This window comes from Cupressus sempervirens, chromosome 8 (genome assembly GCF_028749045.1).
Source record: "Cupressus sempervirens isolate cs-2001-9-10 chromosome 8, ASM2874904v1, whole genome shotgun sequence".
NCBI lineage: Eukaryota > Viridiplantae > Streptophyta > Pinopsida > Cupressales > Cupressaceae > Cupressus > Cupressus sempervirens.
In genome coordinates this window covers 272,338,191-272,359,760 of record NC_143125.1, presented here as the reverse complement: position 1 = coordinate 272,359,760, position 21,570 = coordinate 272,338,191, and the positions used below count along the sequence as shown (strand labels likewise).

Genomic DNA, 21,570 nt, shown 5'->3' with positions numbered 1-21,570 from the left:
AGCCAGTTAGCGTGCATACCAACCGTTTGTTAAAATACCAGTTGGCTGTAGGTGATCATTTTCATGATTAGAACTCATATGCATTCACTATTGCCAAAATTAGTTGCATATTTATGTTACGACATTGTTTAGGCAATTTGGAGTCTTTGCAAGCATTCTCTTTGAGGCAAATCCAAACAAGAATCACTACAACAATTTGAAAAGTTATATCAGTCAGATGACCCTTGCTTGCAAAGTGTTTGACGAAATGTCAAACAATTGAAGTATAAAGATTCTTGGTGTTTGAAGAAGTTATAACCTATTGGGGTTATTACAGTGGTATCGGAGCTATTGACCTGCCATCCTGATGGGTAGATTGGACATTGAATCAGTTAGTTAATCATGTTTACTTCAAGTACCCAGAAGTAGTGGGACAAGGATATGAAGAAGCTTAAAGAAAATTTGAAAAGGTTGGATGAAAGTCAGAAAAGGATGAATGAATTGATGGTTTCCATGTTTAAGAGGACTACATCACAGAACAAAGAGAAAGAGGAACAAGAGGTCTCTACAAGTGAGGTATCTAGAAACCTCTACAAGGAGTTTGCAGCAGTTGGTGACCAGCATATAGCCGAATCTAGGGAGGACAAAAATCAGACTAGCTTGGAGGAAGATGTTGGGCACACAATACTTTAGAAGGTAGTGGGAATGAATATTACGCAGATTGATAGTAACGGTCAACTTGATACTCAAGTTGAGACAATTGTATACAGGTCGTCAGAGGGTAATGTCACAGGTACTCGGGATGGTTTGGTTCCAACAGGCAGTGACTACAACGTAGTGGGTTCAGATGATGATTATGAGGATGTTGTTGTGCATGATGGTGAGATACTTGGTAGAGATGAGCAGACATTGAGCATTCATGACTTTGCTAAGAGAGAGTACCAGGCACAGATAGATGCTTCGTCACATGAGGTTGAGGCTGGTAGTACTTCACATGATTTGTCCAGCCAGCTGAAGGTGAGCGAAGACAGTATTATGACTTCATTATCTCATCATGATAGGATGCGGGATATGATAGAGGATCACATTCAGATGATTCAGTTACAAGGTAGACATAAGGGAGTTCAGGCGAAGTCTTCTTGTGTTGACTTACAAGCGATTAGGGAAGGAATGGGAACGATGAAGTTGAGTTATTTACATCTTCTATCAGATCGTGACCATCTTCTTGGCCTTGTTGGAGACTATTCAGATGCCTTGCGGAGGAAGGAGGAAGTTGACAAGCTTTCTCGCGAGCTTGAGGACACTCGAGCTTCTTTGGTGAATACTCCATTGGCATTACAGGATTGGGAGAGACATGGCGATTGCATGGCATGGAGTTGAGTTTAGTTCAATCTTGCGCTCTTGATACTCAGCTTTCTGCGGCACGTAAATCATATGTGGTCGTTGATAATGTTGTGAGTTCATCTTGCATTCACATCCAGGATACAGGGACAATGTCAGACAGGTATGTGGAGTTAGTTGGTTTTGGTCATATTACTCAGGTGAGGAGTTTGCTTGAGTTACCAGTTGATTCTAGTTTACGGATATGGACTCGAGATTGTTATATTGGCGTTTGGGATTCAGTTGACTGGAGATCTTTAACACTTTTTGGTAGCTGTGATTGTTTGGGTGCTATCATGGATTTGGTTAGCAGATTGGACGGTGTTGTCTTTTATTGTGCCAGCAGCTTGTCCGATGTTGGTATTAGTTTTTATTCACCAGTGTTGGGCATTGTTCATATATCCAGTCGACCATTATTGCTGGAATGTGTTGATAATCTTTCATATTTTGTAGTGTGTACAGATGAGTCCCAGGATCATATTGGCGTTGATGACATCCAGGAGGATGCAGTGGGCAGTTTTGAAGACTTAGTTTCCTTGGCAGTTCCTTTTGGTACAGAGGAGTTGGACAGCGGTGCTACAGTTTTTGATACTTTGTATGTTGACATGAGCTTTGGAGTTGATTCGCAGGATATGGTTGGTAATACTCTAGAGACCAGTAACTTTGAGGATACTCCTTTAGACAGTGCGTCAGAGGAGGTTTATAGGAGACAGTCTAGCCAGTGCCGTGATGTGTCTAGTCAGTTGGGAGTTAGTGAGCGAGACATTGCTATCGCTTGCCAACATTTCGATGCTGCTCGTCAGTTGTTAGCAGTTTATGGATGGGGTTCTCCTACTAGTGATGAGCAGGGAGGCAGTTATCTTTCCTTGATAGAGATCCACTCTTTATGGGAGGCTATTCGGATTCTGAGACAGAATTTATATGCAGTTGGTAGCCGACAGAGATTATCTTATGGAGTGGGGGAGTACAGCATACGATGTATTGTTGGCCAAGGAAGTTGAGGTGAGTGAGCTTACTCAGCAGTTCGAGGTGACTTCTAAGATTCTTGAGAATACATAGTTGGCTTTCGAGGAGTCACAATTTCATTTGGCTAAGGTGACCGTGGAGTTAGAGCGACTGTTGTCTTTACTAGATTCTGTACAGTCACAAGCTGTGGTGTCTTGTGATTCGAGGATGTCTATGGTCGAGATTGTCAGAGACAGTGGAGATGGGGATGCATCCATCCTTGATACTAACATTGGCATATCGGGCTCAGTTGAGTTGGGTGCTGTAGTAGATTGTTGCGGTATGCCTGATATGGTGGTGGCCTCTAGTACTGATGGCACAGAGACTAGAAATGTTGTATCAAAGATCATGTGTGATGTTGGTGAGCCGGTAGTTGGCATGGTTCCTGCTAGTAATACTACTTCCTTGGTTATGTCTTCAGAGGTAGTAGTTTGTTCCAGCTTGGTTAGTGATTGATTGCAGTTAGTTTCATCTGGATTGTAGTCTGAGCCACTGAGTAAGATTGGCGCATTTTGTCGGCATTACACTGTGAGGGATGCTCATCAATTTACTTTTGATGACCATGTTGATGAGATGATGATACAGAGATGTACTTTGGTTCCTAGTGCTTGTCATCAGTTATGGGATGGTTTGATGCCACGGGATGAGAGTTGTGATGGGCATGACATGGTGATAGGTTCTGCGGTTAATAGCTCTATAATACATGACTTAGAGCAGGAGTTCGGGAGTGATGCTTCAGCAATTGTTGTTATTGATTCTACTCCTTTTGGCTATGACATCTCCTGACTTAGCTGGTGATCAGTCACAGTGGGTTGTATCACTTGTTCATGGTGAGCTATTGACTGAGGTTGGTTCTTTTTATCAGCGTTATACTGCAGGGTATGTGCATCAGTTAGCATTTGATCCTTGTGCTGAAGAGTTGATAGCAGGAAAATTTGGTTTGGGTTCCATTTCTTGTTGTTTATCTTGTGATGACTTTTCACCATCAGCAGTGCATGGGAGTTATGGCTATGAGACGGTGGCCGGTGATCTACAGAGTTGTGTTGACTGCAGGAGTTGTTCAATGTGTGGATTGTCCATACTTGGTACATTTTCATTTGGGAGCGTTCACCATTGTTGTAGAGTTGGATTGCACATTTTGTATAGGCCAGTGGGATGCGTTGATGGTATTTACTGTGTTGGCAGTTTGATTTGTCCACTTTACTTGGGTTTTGATTTTCTAAGAGTTTGTGTCTCGTGGGTTTCTGACTATGGCAGTTGTGATTTTGGAGTTTGGTTGAGCTGTAATTGTCAGTTTGATTATGGATTCCTCTTGGTTATATTGCAGAGGATATTGCAGAAGCCTGTGTTGATTGATAGCACTATAGTACATGACTACATTTGGGATCCAGGTGGATTGATTGGTTTATTGTTCAGCCATTGCTTGGAGACAAGCAATTTCAGGAAGGGCGGACTGTCATGTCCCCATTTTGGAGGCAATTTGATTTAATTAATTTAATTAATTAGGTTGTCCAAAATAATGAATATTTTATGAGGATGACTAATTAATTTTTTTAATTAAATAAATAAATGGTATTAAGTTAATTATTTATAAAGTTATCAAATAAATAAATATTAAAAGGTAACTTTATATTTAATTAATTTAATAAAGTGACTTGAATTATAAAATATTTTATAAAGTCCCTTAATAGATAAAATAAAATAATGTTCTAGAAGCTTCTGGAGAAAGTGGAGGAAAAAGAATAAATAGGCACCTCGGGCTTCATTCTAATCATCCAGATTTGTTGTTGTTGATGTGCATTGTGGAGCCTAGGGTTTCTGCAATAGTCACAACTGGCCATTGAGAACGAAAACTCTCAATTGATATGCAATTTTGAGAGTGTGAAATATCGCTTGAATTATTGCAGCTGGGAGGAAGATACTTCAGTCTTCTATTTGTGCTACATTGAGAGAAAATATTTGTGGCCATTGAGAACGAAAACTCTCAATTGGTACGCAATTTTGAGGGTGTGAAATGTCACTTGAATTATTGCAGCTGGGAGGAAGATACTTCAATTTTCTATTTGTGCTACATTGAGAAAAAAATATTTGAGTACAAAAAGAAGTCCGAAAAAGCAGTTCGAAAAAGCAGGTCGAAAAAGCAGTTTGAAAAAGTAGGCCGAAAAAACAGTCCGAAAAAAAAGGCCAAAAAAGAAGAACCGAAAAAGCAGGTCCGGAAAAGCAATTCAAAAAAAAAAAAAAGCAATCCGAAAAAGCAAATTCGAAAAAGCAAAGAAAATTATTACAGCCGTCTACAATCAGAGGCGGTAGGTAGAGAGGCACGACTTGGGCACTTGAGGAGGTTATTTTCTGTTCAGTGATATTGCAATATATCTATTCTCTAAAGCGACTTCATATGCCAGGTTTGATGTGTATTTTCATAGTTGCCTTTCATTATAGAGTGCTGTTGTAATTGTCATTTCGTATCAGACCCATCATTCATTAATAGATATATCATTCATTTTTACATTCCTTACAATGGTATCAGCAATCCATGGCTTTAGTTGTATTTAATCATGCATGTGATTAGCGTACTGCTGTAGGGGAGCATTGAAGTTAGATATTTAGTGTTGCATTAGTTTTCATTGGCAGCTGTAGGTGCATATTACTTTACCAGCAATCATCATATTTTGATATCTTTTTAAATGCCGAGAGTCTTGGCTAACTCAGTATGAATATTGTATTGGATACTCATTCTCAATCAAGGAGATACAATTGCTGGTCATTAATAGTTGTCCTTGAGCATTAATATATCATTTTTTTTAATCAGCCAGTTAGCTTGCATACCAACTGTTTTTTAAAATACCAGTTGGCTGTAGGAGATCATTTTCATGATTAGAACTCATATATGCATTCACTATTGCCAAAATTAGTTGCATATTTATGTTACGACATTGTTTAGACAATTTGGTGTCTTTGGAAGCATTCTCTTTGAGGCAAATCCAAACAAGAATCACTGCAGCAATATGAAAAGTTATATCAGTCAGATGACCCTTGCTTGCAAAGTGTTTGACGAAATGTCAAACAATTGAAGTATAAAGATTTTTGGTGTTTGAAGAAGTTATAACCTATTGGGGTTATTACAAAAACAGGCTCATCAATTTTCTTTTCTTCTTGGATTTCTGCTCAATCTCTAGCATAATCATCACTAGTGCTTGCACTTTTGGTTAGAACTATTTTATCATTATGTGCACTAGCTTTGAAAGCATATTCAACTCTAGGCAGATTATCTTTTAGTCTACTAGATTCAAATGCTTGAAATTTTCCAATCAAAATCCCTGTATTAAAGTCAGGCATAAGTGGATTAATTTCTATTGCAATCACCTTAGTATCATTTGTAGGAGTTAAAGATCTCAGAATTTTGTAGCATACCTCATCTTTTGATATTGTTTGTTCAGAGCCTTTTATACTTGTAACAATCTTTGTAATCCTCTGAACATATGACCTAATAGATTCATCTTCTTGCATTTTGGCACTTTCAAGCATAGATTTTTAATTCTGCAACCTATCCTTTTTTGTGTATGTGTCACCTTCATAATGTCTTTCTAATCCATCCCAAATTTCAAAAGCCAGTTGAAGACTCTTTACGTGAACAAATTTTGATATTGCTATCAAGATTTAACTTTGTAGTTTTTAGTCAAACTCATTGACCCATATTTCATGAGTAGTGGTTTACACAAACCCATCTCTCATGACAGTGAATAGAACACTTAGCACTCATTGGATCTAGGTGATGCTCACAGAGGTGAAGCATCGAGACTTCCGAGGAGGTCACCCATCCCAGTACTCTAGCTTGAGTTTGCTTAAGTACGGAGTTTCCTCAACAAATTTTGTTTTTGAAAGTGCAAAGATTAGTGCTTCTCTTGCATACATGTTACACATAAAGAGTTTCTTTTCTTCATTAGTACATGAGAGTAGATCTTTTTCTTCTTTTACTATAGTTTTAGCCTTTGTAATCTACCGATAGCCAATGCCCATGCAGATCAAATGAGTTTGCATATTATCCTTCCAATTGTCATAGTTGTCTCCATCGAATTTTAGACTTGCCTTCCTGAATGCCATGTATCTCCTTAAGTTGCTAAGTTTCCTTATGGAAGAGGATTTGATGCTTTGATACCAATTGTTAGATAAGTAATGTCCACCCACAAAATTGAGAGGGTCAGGGGGGTGGTGAATTTGTTGTGAGCAAATTAAACTTCTATCCAACTTAAATAACCAAAACAATGAAGCATAACAAGAGATAAACCATACACAACAACACAATGATTTGTTGACTAGGGAAACCCTTAATTAGAGGGAAAACCTCAATGGGGATGGTACCCACAAGATAGTGTACTAATATAAATGTTCCTTGTGCAAAGATGTTACACTTGCTAGAAGCCAAATACAATGCAATTAGTTCAGCAGTCCCTGTTAGAGGACAAATCCCTGTTAGGAGACCTTGAACATTGTTAGAAGGTTCGAACCTTGTTAAAGGCTTGTCAGAAGACCACTGAGCTCACTGTCCAAATTGCTTCAATCAACAATGAAGAGTAGATCTTCAGGATAACAAATCCATTATGCTGAATTGACCAACACTACAACTTAATTGCCAATATAGTTCCTTTGAAGTCCAAATCCAACATGTAACTCTATCTTTGTTATGCTCTGATCAAATTTGCATCCTTTGACCATATTTACACAATACAATTGACTTCATTGATACATCCAAGGAAAACATCTTTCTTTATACCATAGTTACACCACCTTGGGGGACGGGGGGACAATGGAATGGGGGGACAAGTTTCTGGGATGGGGGGACAGAGGGGCCTTAATTTCAGGACGGTGGGGGGACGACGGCAGGGGACAAGTGGGGTGAATATATCTATGCATATGGTACTTAAAAATGCTAGTTATGAAAATATGTATTGCAATATAGGATATAAAGATGTAAAAGAGTGAATACTTGAACATTGCATTGAATTGGAACATCGAACATTAAACATAAATAGTCAAATCCGCAAATAGTGAATATCAAGATGTCCTCCATCCTCGGTGGAGGTGGTGGAATTTGGTGGCACCACTGGGGACGGGGAGATGGAGTCCCCAAGTCTTTGGTGCGTTGAAGTCTCCAAGACGTCGGGCAAAATGGAGGGGGACGCATCCCTGTGTTTCTATGCTTTATACCCTATCAAAAAACTAATTAGGTCGTCCTGTTAAGGCTTTCCCAATATACAATTGATTAGATAGGACCACACTAAGGCATACATGCCTTCTTATGCATCATTAAAGTTATTACATTATTATTCCTACTGTAGTTATAAAGTTAATTACTGAAGGGGGGGGGGGGGGGGTGTGAATCAGTAATTACCACTTAAAACAATTTATTAACTTTCAATACTATCATCAATAAGATTTAGTTCTACATATAACAACATCGTTTAACTTCCTAATAAATATTCATCTATGGCAGTAAAAAATTCACATAATGATAGCACCAATATTTATCTCGTGGAAAACTTATTTGCGTGAAAACCACAGTGTGAGATCGATTAAGGGTTACCAAAAACACTGTTAGGTGTTACCCTATTAAAGGATTTTCCTCTAGACCTTTTAAAGTCTTTAGTCTGTTAGGAGTAAGCTTGTGAAAGGATTTCAACACTATAATCTAAGAATGCTACCTTGTTAAAGGATTTACAATAGGCCAATTAGGGCCACCCTTTTAAGGTATTTCAATTGTCATAATGATAAGAAAATAACAGCAACAAAGTGATATGTAGTTTGAACCATCTTGCGATATTAGATCCATCAAAGCTCTATAACACAGTTATATACCATTATCCTCCTCCCATTCTCAACTATGATCACAACTTGATTACTGTTGCTATGCTTTGATAAGCCTTTCCACACCTTTCTTCTTTTCATTTCCTCTTGCTCAGTTACGATGCCTAACTCTTTTTTCTTTCCTTCCTTAAGTAGATTTGCTTTAATCATTAAAACCCTAAACCTAGATCCAACGATCACGATTCCACCATCTCATCTTTTCTCTCAACATCATTTACTTTGTCTCTTGAAAACTTCTCGAACAAGCTCTTCGTCCTCGATTATTATGTCATCACTACATTCCTCATATGTCCTCTTGCTTTTCTTTACAATCCCTAATACTGACTTTGACTTCCTGTTCCTTATTCTTGTTAACCCCTATAAGATATTCATTATTTTGATAAGGTTCCTATTCCCCCTTTTATCGACAAGACATAGAATCTCTGATAAGATGTGTCTTTAAAAATTTTAGACTTTATTCTCCGAATAAGCGATCCAACCACTTAATTGCTTCCTACTGTTTGTTCGAACTGCTATTTGATACGTTCCTTACAGTCATACCTATGAGCCCTTCTCAATAGTCTTGTATAGTAATCATTTGAAGATATGGTTTAGGTGAGTAGATTTGTCTTTAGTTCAGGTGTGTAGGGTTGTCTTGAGTCATTTGACCCAGGTTGTTTGGTAGTAGTTGCTTAGTTTTCTTTAGTTTAGGAGTTTTCTTTGGGTAGTCTAGTTTAGAGGGACTTTTTGGAGAATTGTTGCTTATATAATGCCAAATTTTCTCTACGTTGTATCCTCCATGTGTGAATTTTTGTGATCAAGTTTGTATTAGTGCATGGTTGTCCTCATTTAGCTCAAGATTTTATCTCATGTTTTGTAGAAGTAGTTAAGTTGGACAAAAGTCATTGTGGATGTTCACGTAAATGACTCGACAGATCTGGGCCACTAACCTCTTATTGATGGTAAGAGTGCCTTATTTGGTAAGCCGATGATTGAATGCACTTAATTTCAATTGATATCTAATCTTCAGTTTGAATCCATTTGATGGGATTGAAGAGGGTAGATATTGATTTGAAAACCATTTGGGCATATCCTTAGAAGCTTGACTAGGTGGGTGGAGTTGCTGACAAGATTAGATCTAGTAGAGTCCAAGTTCACCCATCATTCCTTGCATTCATAGTAGAAGTAGAGGTAGAGATAGAGGTCAGAAGTCTAAGTTGGGGTTAAAATGGAAAAAGTTGATCTACATTTTCATTGCACATTGTAAAGCCAAATTTTTAGAAGTGCAAGATATCCATTGAATGAATAGCTTAAGTCCCTTTGTGATAACCAACATATCACATCATAAAACTAAGTGAAGTCTATGATTAAGAAGAAACCTTGAAGTCGTTTCATGATCTTACTTTGCAAGATTAGCATGAAAGATGACCTTATATCAAGGGAGGATCGAATGTTTGGTGTTTCATCTTGGAAGCATTTTGTAGTGGAACAAAACTCACATCAATAGGTGAGAAACAAAATTGAAAACCCCAAAATGGGCCTGAGATCCCAAGGCAAAATGCCATGGGGTCAGGATGACCTCGACCTCAACCCAGGGGAAGTCTTACATCGAGATGCTCACAATGATTTTGGGGATGGAGAAAAGATGGCTGGAAATAGATAAATTTTTTTTAAAGCACTAGATTGAGCATAAATACATCCATGTTCTATGATATCGCCAAAGGGGAGGGCTGAAAGGTCTTACAAAGAAAGTGTACACATTTTAAGACGATACAAGCACAAACAACAAAACTTAGGATATAAGACATGAAGAGATAGATTCTTCCTATTTAATATTAGCTTTCAACATTTCATAAATATAATAACCTAGAAACTTAACACACACGAAAAGATTGAGTGGTGTAAATTCATGAAGGCTAAATACCTTAACTTTGACAACTTCTATAAGGTTCAGAGTACCTCCTGTATCCCCATGGGTTCTAAGATTTGGAATTATATTTTGAAATACATGAATACTTATCAATGTGGATTAAAGTGCAGGTGAGATATGGCAGGAGTATTAGGTTCTGGGAAGATTTATGGGTTGTTGAAGTCAGGATGGATGACAATTTGAGCCTAAGGTGGTATAACGATGTTGGTGAAAGATTTTGGCAACAAAGTGATTGATTACATTTCTCTAGATAGGAGATGGAGGGATCTTACCCAATGTTGCATGAAAGGAATGTACTTGCTTTAGAATATTAGTGAGGTCAAAATCCCTCTTTTTCCTAGTGAAGATAACTTATTTGGAGGAAAGACTGAAAAAGAGACTTTTTTTTAAAGTTGGCTTACAGTTTATTGACCAAGTAGGATTATTTCTTAGACTATTGGAGGAAGGTTTGAAACCCCTCTTTGATCTCTAAAGTTAACTATTTTTGGTGGATGACTTTGCCCAATATAATTTTAACTTTGGAAAACCTCATTAAGGGGACTCCAACTCCCTAACAAATACATTCTATGTAAGTAGGAAGAGTAGTCTATTCTTCATCTATTTCTACATTGTCATTTTGCTAGAGATATGTCAATAGGTGTTGTCTAAACTTGATCTCAATTGGGGTTTTAATAGTGCACTGGACGAATTTATTGTTGATTGGAAAGGGCCTACAGGCAATCTATCAGTTAGATCATTATAGAGACAAATACCTCCTCATGTTTACTGGAGTCTTTTGAAGGAAATGAATAACATGGCATTTTGAGAGCTTGTGAATGCTGTGAAAGTTGTGTTCAGATCTCTTTTCCCGATGATATCGATAATTTGTTTATCACTAGGTATATATGCTTTGAGTTTCTAGCTACTCCCTTTGATGACAGAATGACTAGAAATTGGGATTCGCCTAAAGCCTATGCTAAAGTTGATAATTCCAAAAGGCTTATTAGAAAGAATATTAGGTGAAACCTTTGATTGATGGGTGATACAAGAATTTTTTTGATGGTACTACTAGAAATGGTTTAGTGACTAGGGGAGGGGTCATTCATACTTCCCATGGTGCCCTAGTGGCAACATTTACTAGTAATCTTGATGGATTGACTAATAATTAGGCATAATGTATGGCGATGTTTTGGTGCCTAAATTTGCTCTTTCTATTGGCATAAAGGCTCTTATTCTAGAGGGTGACTTGAATTTGTCATTGATGCTGCTAAAGGGCTGAAAAAGATCAATTGGTCCTTTGTGGATGTAATGAAAGATATCAAAAGGCTTCTTCTGGGCTTCGATTATTTTGTCATGCATTACAGCTATAGAGAAGGCAATAGTGTGGTGGATGCCATGGCTTCTCTAGGATCAAGGATTACATGATTAAGGTGTTGGAGAGACCAAGGAGTGCTTCTTGCCAAAGAGAAGATTCTCCTTGAAGGAGAAAGAAAACAATAATTTTGGTGCCATGGATGTTACTTTGCGTCAAAGTTGGTATGGTATCTTTACCAACTTGGAAAGATGTGGTAAAATGGGTGTAGTGTGAGAAGGTTTTTGATGGGCATTCTTTCAAATATTTTGGCATTCATTCTTTTCATATTTATTAGAACGTGATCTATAGGGCTTGTCAGCCTGGCGGCATGTTATCGTGGCATAATTAAAGCTGTTTTAGCGCATTATTTTGTTAGTACTGGTTTTGATGTTGTAGATTGTTGTTAATGTGCCTCTTCAGTGGTTGGATTGTTAGCCTTCGTGGCTGGTTTTATTAGGAGAACACTCTAGTTTGGCTACTTTTAATATAAAAAACACTCATGAAAAGCTTGGAAATTCACACCAAACTGTAATTTTATCTGGAGATCCAACTCTATGAAAATATCAAAAAACTAGAAAGCTTCCAGCAACTAATTAGTTTATTAGTAATCCTTGAACATAATGTCACAAATAAATAAGAGATTTTTTGTCCTAGAATCCATTTTATGCCAATTTTTTTTGTCCAAGGGTGAAAAGATGATTAATGTTCAATCCCTAGGAATTTTTTTTATAACATGAATTGAAAAACTTCTCATTTCCTCAACTTATACTGTATTTTCTAGAGAAAATAACATTATTTTCTCCTTTGTCTCCAGATTTTATTTTTCGAAAGTGTCTTAGAAGAATTTGTACAAAATACATCACTTTTTAGATCACATTATTAGTGTCACTCTTGATCCCCCTTTTAAAAAACACTAGCTAGCTGGTATCACATCCCTGGTCTAAAAACCCTATCCTTGTACTAGGGATGTTTTCGGGTCAAAGGGACGATTAAGGGATGCCTTGGATGTCTTTAAGATGGATGGGCATCCCTAATAGGATAGGTGATTTAAACACTAAAAACACACATTTTTCTTGTATAAACTCTTTCCTTTTTAATTTTGAAGTGGGTCCCTCCTATATTCACCCTTACATGCTTATTACTGTTTGGTAGATAGTTCCTGCTACTTGGGGTCATCTGATTGGTATTTGACAACATTACATTAAGAATCGTGAAATCAAGAATGTTGTTACAGTCATGCTACATACTCAGAATCATATAGCAGGCTGTTAGCAAGGCATTGGGAAAGTCGGAAAAGTGCATTGCACACCTAGAACATGCACCTTTACGTCATTTTGTGGCAATATATCAGTGCTGGGTTGGTTTTGGGTTGATTTGGGTCCTTAGTAGAAGATTTGGTGAATATTGGAGATTGCATCAAGGTGGCATCTTGCAGTAACAGACCTATATCATGATTGAAATTGTATAGCAGACCTATTGTATTAATATGAGTCCACTTACAATGAGCCGGAGGTGAAGCTTTACGTGTAGTTTCAGTGATAGTAGTGTGTTTCGATTTGAAAGTTGGGGTCTTGTTTTTGTTGCTATTGACAATGAATTCCAAATTATGAATGTATATTAAGTATTGACTATAGAAATGTTGTATATTAAGGTTCTATGATGTTTAGATGACATGCTTTATCCATGTTTCCATATGAATGTAATGTGTTTATATGCAAATTTCCCTACATATGTTTAAATTTCTCTATATTTATATATCTGTCCCCTTTACCATCCCTAAACTTGGCAAAAGAATTTGTCGTTCCATAAACTTGTTCCCCGATCCACTGCCATCACTGTCCCAGAAACTTTGGGTAGCACCAAAAAAAATCACCGTTAGTCAATGAGAAATAAAGTAATTGGATAAGGATCTTTATTGGACTTATGTTTGAGAAGGGGACGTGACAGCTAGTGTTTTTCTCCAAGTTGCTATTTATTACTACTAATGATAAGTTTTTTTGGATGAATTTATGCTTTTTAATTATTTGTTGTCTGCAGATAATGTTGTTTTACAGACTGCTATGTCCATGCAATCTTGAGTTACTTCCCAAATCTTAGGAATGACATCCATATTATGTTGCTGAAATTTGTTTTTTAAGAGCCTGGTCTACATGATAATATACAAATACATTTGCCACAATAAATTAATTTTTTCAATAAGAAACTGATGGCTAGGGTGGAATGTACAGAGGCGTACTAATGGGAAAATATTCATATTGTATGAGAGATAATATTTACCTTTTCCTCTCTAAATATGCTTTCAAAGCATAAACTTCAAATTTTAGATATTGTTATTGTTTTTGAATGAGATAAGTTGACATGTAATTTTCTTTTACTATTATTATAATATGCAATACTTAAATGAAAACCGTGACAAATTGGAAAAAAGCATCTCTTTATTATATTTTCTTATCTTATTTGGTCATCTAAGCAATGCATTTTGTTTTTTACTTGAAGCATGAATGATACAAACTATGGATAATCTTTTTTATTTTAATGCTAAACGTATATTGGACTACTTGTCTTTATGGCTAGTTCCTTTTGATATTAGAATTGTATGAGAGAGAATTTTCATTTCATATTTGGCATCTAGTTTTCTTGTTTGCCTGTAATGCCACTTGTGATTATTTTGTTGCCTATGTTTTACCCTAGGATACCATAATGGACTTTGAAAAATTGTTATGTATTGTTTTGCTTTGATCTTATAAAGGAAGGTGTCTAGAGATAATTCATGCGAACGAGGACTTTCCTATAAATATTGCAGGAATATGGCACAAATTCCAACAAAAAGTTTCCATCCAAGTCCTGTCCGTTAAGATATGGCAAGGACAAAATATTGCATGACTCTCTTCAGCTTTTTGAACATGGATTACGGGAGTATTGTGGAGGATATGGAGGGGGGAAGCAAGACAGTCAACACGGTCATGCTTGGGCAATAGTTGGTCTATCAGTAACAGCTTCTAACTTTTTTGCCACTCCATCAGTAAGTTTGTTTAAGTATTTGAAACAAGTTTTTGTATTATTCTGATGATTCCAAATTCTATAATTGATATGCATAATTTGTAGATTAGTATCTTCTTATTCTTTTCTTCAACTATTTGAATTTCTTGTAAGCTCCGAGTTGTACTATTTATGGTTCTAATGGAGGGAAATTAAGCATTACTTGATAAATATGCATTGTCGGAAACAGTTGATTTCTAATGTCGTCATGGGATTACCTTATAAGAGTTCATAATCATAAAAAAAACTAATAGAAGAGTCCTTTGTTTTCTTTTCATAAATCAAGATGTGGGTAAGTGGTGGTTTTTATATTGGTGAACAATTTTTGTTAGAAGGCATCTATTACTAAAGAAAGTGTATGACTTGCAAAACCAATGTGGACACTTCTCATTGAAGCCTTAAATAATTTGAATAATTAGAGGCTTTCCTCCATTTCCAACAAAGGATGAGTCGCACAACTTTATTAATCTTCATTTATAATAAGTTATAGTGTAATAGATGTCATTATCTAAGACAACTGAGATTTTTTGTTTAGTTTATGTTCTGTATATCATTCACTTACAATGCCCTCACCTAAGGAGTGTTTATGTTTGCACTCTCTTGACCTTACAACAATGTTTTGGTTGTTGATATTGCACTTGACTCTAAATGCTGAGGCCTATCTTGAATATAACAAACTAGAACCTATGATGCTAAATGGTAAAATGCAGGAAACCAAAATTCATGGGGATTATAATGTAAAAGGAACTGTTATTATAGACACTTCATGGTAGATGTTCAAAAACAAAAAACATAACGAGAAATTGTATTATTGTCATCAAGTGATCGAAAATAGGTGAATGAGAATCAAAGAACACAATCAATTATAATATATGTGCACTAAGGTAAAGATACCTTTGCTTAGGTAAAGTAAGTAATAATAGGGTAAGCATGCCTTCGATTATGGAATCAAACCAGATGCAAAGTACCAGCGAAGCATAAACAAAACAATGATAAATCTAAAATGTTTAAACCTTGAATCAATATAGCTATGTATTAAATGCTATAGGGAGAGTTAGATACCTCAAGGAAGCATATGACTTACAAAGACAAAAGTAGGATGTCATGACATGATGTCATTTCCCCATTTTAAGATATTATTTCAATAATAATTAAATAATAGGATATTATTAAATAAATAATGATAATAAAATCATATATTACAATTAATATTAAAATTTAAAAAAAGGAAAGAATAATAAAATATCATAATATAAATAAAATTAAATGAAATATAAAAAACAAATAACAATAATATGATATAACCTATTATCAATACAATAAGATAAATAATAATAAAATAATAACAAAATTACATTGAATGAATAAATAAATCAACTACAAGAGACGATATTGTAAAAAGTATGTTACTTCTCTAAATTGAATTAACATAAAATAAATAAATAAATAATTAAATTGTAAGATGAAATAATGTTAATTAACTAAATTTAATGAAAGGTTAAGAGATATGTAATAAAGAGATGTGACTCCTTTAGTATAAGATGTAAGAGGGAGGAGATTTCAATTGAAAAAGAAAGGAGAAAGAAAAGGAGAAGAATTGATTTAAGAAGGATTAATGGAAGAGGAAAGGAATGAGAAGAAAACAAGGAAGAGACATTTTCAAAAGGGTACAATAATGAAAGGATGTCACTTCAATATTATTATAGATAATTTTAAAAATTAGAATTAATTTTTTTAATATTATTATTATCATTTTTGGATTTAAGAGGAGAGTCTACTTGCAATCAGGGAGAGACTCAAATAAATTCTAATCAATTGGTTGTTCCCAAAATAGGGTGGGAATCAGCGATCCCGAATGCCTTGAGACATTGTACCAAGAGAGGCTTAAGGGCTTGGATCTGTAAACTTTTAGGGAACACCTATTGAGGATTGGTGTCTAAGCAACTTGCTTACGTTTGAAGTCTCCTTAAAAACCAAAAGCCATAATAAAAAGGATTAACTTGCTTATGTCTGAAGTCTCCTTAAAAACCAAAAGACGTAATAAATGTTGAGAAATTTAGCCTCAGTGTGAATTGAAGCAAACTCCATATGTAATATATGTTAATATATATATGTGTGTTGATGGATTTATGTTGATATCCTTATATATGTCATTCTAGGAATATCACACTGAGACGATCTCTTAATACACTTGAGAGCACAAGGTGTTCTACAAATCCTCCCTAGCTAAGAGAGAGTGTTAAACTTTTAGCTTCAATCCAATAAATTCGATCTGAGATATATTGTTGTTATTGGTAAATCATCATTTTGTATATATGTATTAATGTAATAATGATATATATATATATATATATATATATATATACTAATTATTATTATGAAATATATATTTATTAAATGACGATTAAACCTTGGGTCTCCTCTCATATTTATATGAGATCCAAATCTGCATTTGGAACATATTAATTACAATGGCCATATTATTACATTTGCAAAAAAGATCCATGTTACTTAACATGGTATTAGAGCTACACTGCAAATGCAAGAAACATGAAGAGGCTTCCTCAACAAAATATACTATAATCAATGTTAAAATATATATTAAAAGATACTAACTAATGTAACAAACCAAAAGTGCATGACTCATTAATGCCTAGTGTGAAATTAGGTTGGAGTGCATATTGAAAAAAACTAGGCCGGGTGTATATGTACAGACAATATCGACACCTCATTGGTGCGTGTAACTAAAGGAATGCGTCCTTGCAATTGCATTTGATGTCCTCATTGTTGAAGATCTCTACATATTCATTACAGAGCCTTAACATTGCAATTCCATTTGCCCGATAAGACAAAGGTATTGTTGAGAGCTTGGACCTACATCAATCACATGGAAAAAGATTTTGAATGGACACCATTCAATAAATAGGTTGTATCCAATAATAAGAAAATCTATAACATAAGGGAAACTCCCACCGTGGAAAGAAATATAAGGAAAATATAATAGTGGCACCATGTTCGACCCCTACGATTTGGAATAAAATACAATGAATGTCAATGCCATGCACATTGATTGATGTACACTATAAATGGTGGACCCACCACTAATACAAATATTAAATCGACTGAACAAAAAGGAGTTTTGAAAAGTCATGAAAGCATTTGCAATTTCGCTAGACCTGTTAAGTATAGTGGACCCAACTCAAAGGTATGATATATGATATGTTTTGTATTATTGCAATATTATGAGCTAATTATTGTTCATATTATATATATAGTATGAATTATTGCAATATTATGAACTAATTATTTTTCATTATATATATATATATATAGTATGAAAAATATATGTAGGAAGTTACAAATGGATAATATGTGAATCCAATAAGAATGACATTATGATTTATAGTAAATTACTATAATGAAAGTAATAAATAATTATTTTTTGATTACAATATTAATGTCTAATGGAATGAAAAATTAAATAAAAAGGATATTGGTGAATGGTTAAGTATTTATCCTTCAGTATTTTATTTAACTAATCAATGTAGTCTCTCTCTTATTTGTATTCTTAAGATATGTACTATAAGAGTTATGTACCTTGATATTTTCCCCTGGGAATGTTCTCATTGGAAAAGAGGGAGATTGAGATTCAGAGGGAGATTGAGATTCAGAGGGAGGTTGAAATTTCAGGCAACCTTTAAAGAGAGGGAGCAGATAGAGGATATGATTTAGTCAACCTTTGGTGATCTCGATAATATTGATTCAGAGGGAGTAAACCATGTTGAGATGGAGTTTTCATTGATCAATAAATTGTAATAGTCAAGATGATTGTGACTCATGAATATACCTCATGACTGTGATTTTAATGGGCCTGCTCCCTGATATGTGATGACAATCTTATGTGTGCATAATATAGGCTTAATCAAAAGATCTAACAAATACCTTTGCATGAACAAAGGAAATTTGAGTTGTTGTGAGACGTTAATGAAGTTTTTAAGAATTCATTTGAACCATCCAAGGGTCTCTCTTTGATGAATGAAACTCAATGTATGAGTTTTAGAGTCATTCATGTGGCACAATCATACTCAATCAAGATATTGGCGTATTGTGGACGAGTTTGAGAAAATGGAAGGACATGTTCGCTTATACTATTAAGCGAAATGAATGTTTGGACCTTCAATGGATAAAAGGAACAAGTTGGAACATAGAAAGGAGTTGTCATATTTGATACAAAATAGTTCAACAATATAAGGATGAGTGGAAATTTTACATTGTGGGGGAATAATAGTCAATGTTCCATTCTCACTTGAACCTTATTTAGTGGGGAGATTTTCCATTCTCAAATAATCTAAGAAGACAATTTCTGAATCTTAATGTATAGACAAGTATTCTTATCTTTTACATTTGTCTACTTTTTGTAGTCTCTCTCTTATTTGTAATTCTATATATACTATAAGAGTTATTTGCTTTGATCTTTTTCTTTGTGTTTGAAGATATTCTTATAGGAAAAGAAGGTTGGTACTTTAGATATGCTACCAATATTGTGCAGACTCAATCTAATTACAGTGGCTCCAAAGACCCTGATGATTTAAGATGGATAAAGTGAGGCTCTTGAAGAAAACATTTTTGATGATTGAGATAATGAGATTCTTCTACATTAAGAGGGAGTATGACACTTCTTCTAAGGCAACGCGAGAGCTTAGATGATTAATACTCAGAGGGAGTCTAGAAATACATGTGTATGATTGCATGATTGTGATGGGCCTACTCTTGAGTACATCATGAGGAAGTATTGACTTATCACTAGAAAGTCAAAAGATTGAGATCAGATTTAGAGGGAGTTCGAAAGTCATCCTTGGGTGAAGAGAGCTTCTAATGGAGTAAGTAGAGGATTTGACTTCCCAAGATCATTATTTAGAGGGATATTTTTTGAGGTGCAATCCTTTGTGAATGATATCTTCTCTATGAAGAGAAATTCTATATGAAACTCCTTTGTAATACATTCTTCTCTGTGAGAGAAAATTAAGGTGAAAGCCTTTGCAACACCCTCTGATTGGGTTCATGTTGGTTACTATTTCACATATGTAATGAAAGGTGACGATCTTTCATTGACATATATAAATAAAAGGTAACCATTGTAAGGTGACGATCTCATAAATGGTAGACTTGTTATCATGACAGACTTCATTAAGTTGTTGTCCTAGAGTGCTGGAAGTCATGATAATGTACGTATCAACCAGAAGATAACCATTGTAAGGTGACAACCTTATCAATGGTTGACCTATCTCCTAACACGAATATGTGTTGGAGCAAGTGTTATCATGGTTCTTTGGGCTAGATTTTGTCGGACACCTTGATAACCAACTTATAATGGTTCTTCTAGCCCGATTTTGTCGGACACCTTGATAATCAACTCATCACGGTTCTTCGTGCCGGATTTTGCTGGACACCATGAAAATCAAATTGTTATGGTTCTCCGAATAACTTAAATTTATCATAGACCACACTTAAAGTGGCATTCAAATCTTGTATTATAAATGCTGAAATTCTCTCCTTGCTAAAGAGGGAGTGTTGAGAAATTTAGCCTCACAGTGAATTGAAGAAAATTTTATATGCAATATATTTTAATATATATGTGTGTTGATGGATTTATGTTGATATCCTTATATATGTCATTCTAGGAATATCATACCTGAAATGATATCTCTTCATATACTTGGGAGCACAAGGTGTTCTACAAATCCTCCCTAGCTAAGAGGGAGTGTTAAAGTTGTAGCTTCAGTCGGATAAATTCGATTTGAGATACATTGTTGTTATTGGTAAATCATCATTTTCTATATATATGTATTCATGTAATAATAATATATATTATAGTATATAATATATATATTGTATTATTTATAATCCATATATATATTATAAAAATACATATATTAATATATATTATACTAATTATTATTATGAAATATATATATAAATTAAATAATGATTAAACCTTGGAGGCATGTCTCTTCATGAGACATGTCTCCTCTCATATTTTATATGAGATCCAAATTTGCATTTGGAACATATCAATTACAATGGCCATATTATTACATTTGCAGAAAAGATCCATGTTACTTAACAATAAAAAATATTATACCAATTTAATAATCATAGATCCCTATTTTGTGGAGTGAATGTAGATGTAGATTTCTTACTCATAAATTTAATGCATCTTGTTAAACTGAAACAAATCATGAGTATGGTGTTGCCAAGGATGGGCTTGTGTAAATCTAAGCTAAGGGATTATATTCCAATAGAGGGTCAAATAGAGGGTCTAATAGAGGGTAGGGATCTGTGATCCATAAGCCGTCAGGATGCGGACTTAGAGTTGTAAACTTTGAGGAAGTCCATAGCTGGTGTCTAGGCAGCTCGGATAACATCTATACCAACCATCCATAAACCAAATAATAACACGATTGCATAATTGGAATTGTTATCATGATTGCATAATTGTTACTCTGGACATGTTCATTCTAATTGACTAAATAAGTAGCAATCTTGACTGACCCCAAAAATTAGACATTACACATGAGGATAGCAATGCCATATTGGGATGGTAAAGGGTTGGGTCAAAAAACCAACAAGAATATTATATATCCTGTTAAGAAGGCCAACGCAAGATCCAAAATGATCATAGGGATTGTATAAGGTTTATGGGGAAAAGTTGGATAGTCTTGGAGGATGTTGAGTACTCCTCTAGAGCATCTACTTGTAAAGATCCATGCTCAATCAACCTTTCGTGACAGCCATAAAGATAGTAATGAACATTTGGCTCATTGATTTGTTTCATAGATGAGGGGTAAGGTCATTAACCCCTAAAATGGACAATATCCACTTTTCTTAGATTGAGATTGGGTTGAAATGAAGCAATACATAAAATAATGACATTACATGCATATGTTCCCATCTACGTGTGATGCGGGCAAGAGAAAGAATAACTAGGGCCAAAGGCTCACCCAGATATCCAAACCACCTTGCAAGAGTTAACACAACGAAAGCAACACAAGGAACAACAACC

The 21,570-nt window shown here is 35.1% G+C and overlaps 1 protein-coding gene across 2 annotated transcripts in view; it reads left to right on the top strand.

Moving 5' to 3' along the window:
• Positions 1-21,570, top strand: part of POLH (Y-family DNA polymerase H) — a 214,139-nt gene that overhangs the window by 174,364 nt on the left and 18,205 nt on the right. For both annotated transcript variants that reach the window (XM_089797432.1, XM_089797431.1), the window contains one exon: positions 14,272-14,490. In XM_089797432.1, the coding sequence (XP_089653558.1) occupies positions 14,272-14,490 (219 nt within the window). The remainder of the gene's footprint in view (positions 1-14,271; positions 14,491-21,570) is intronic.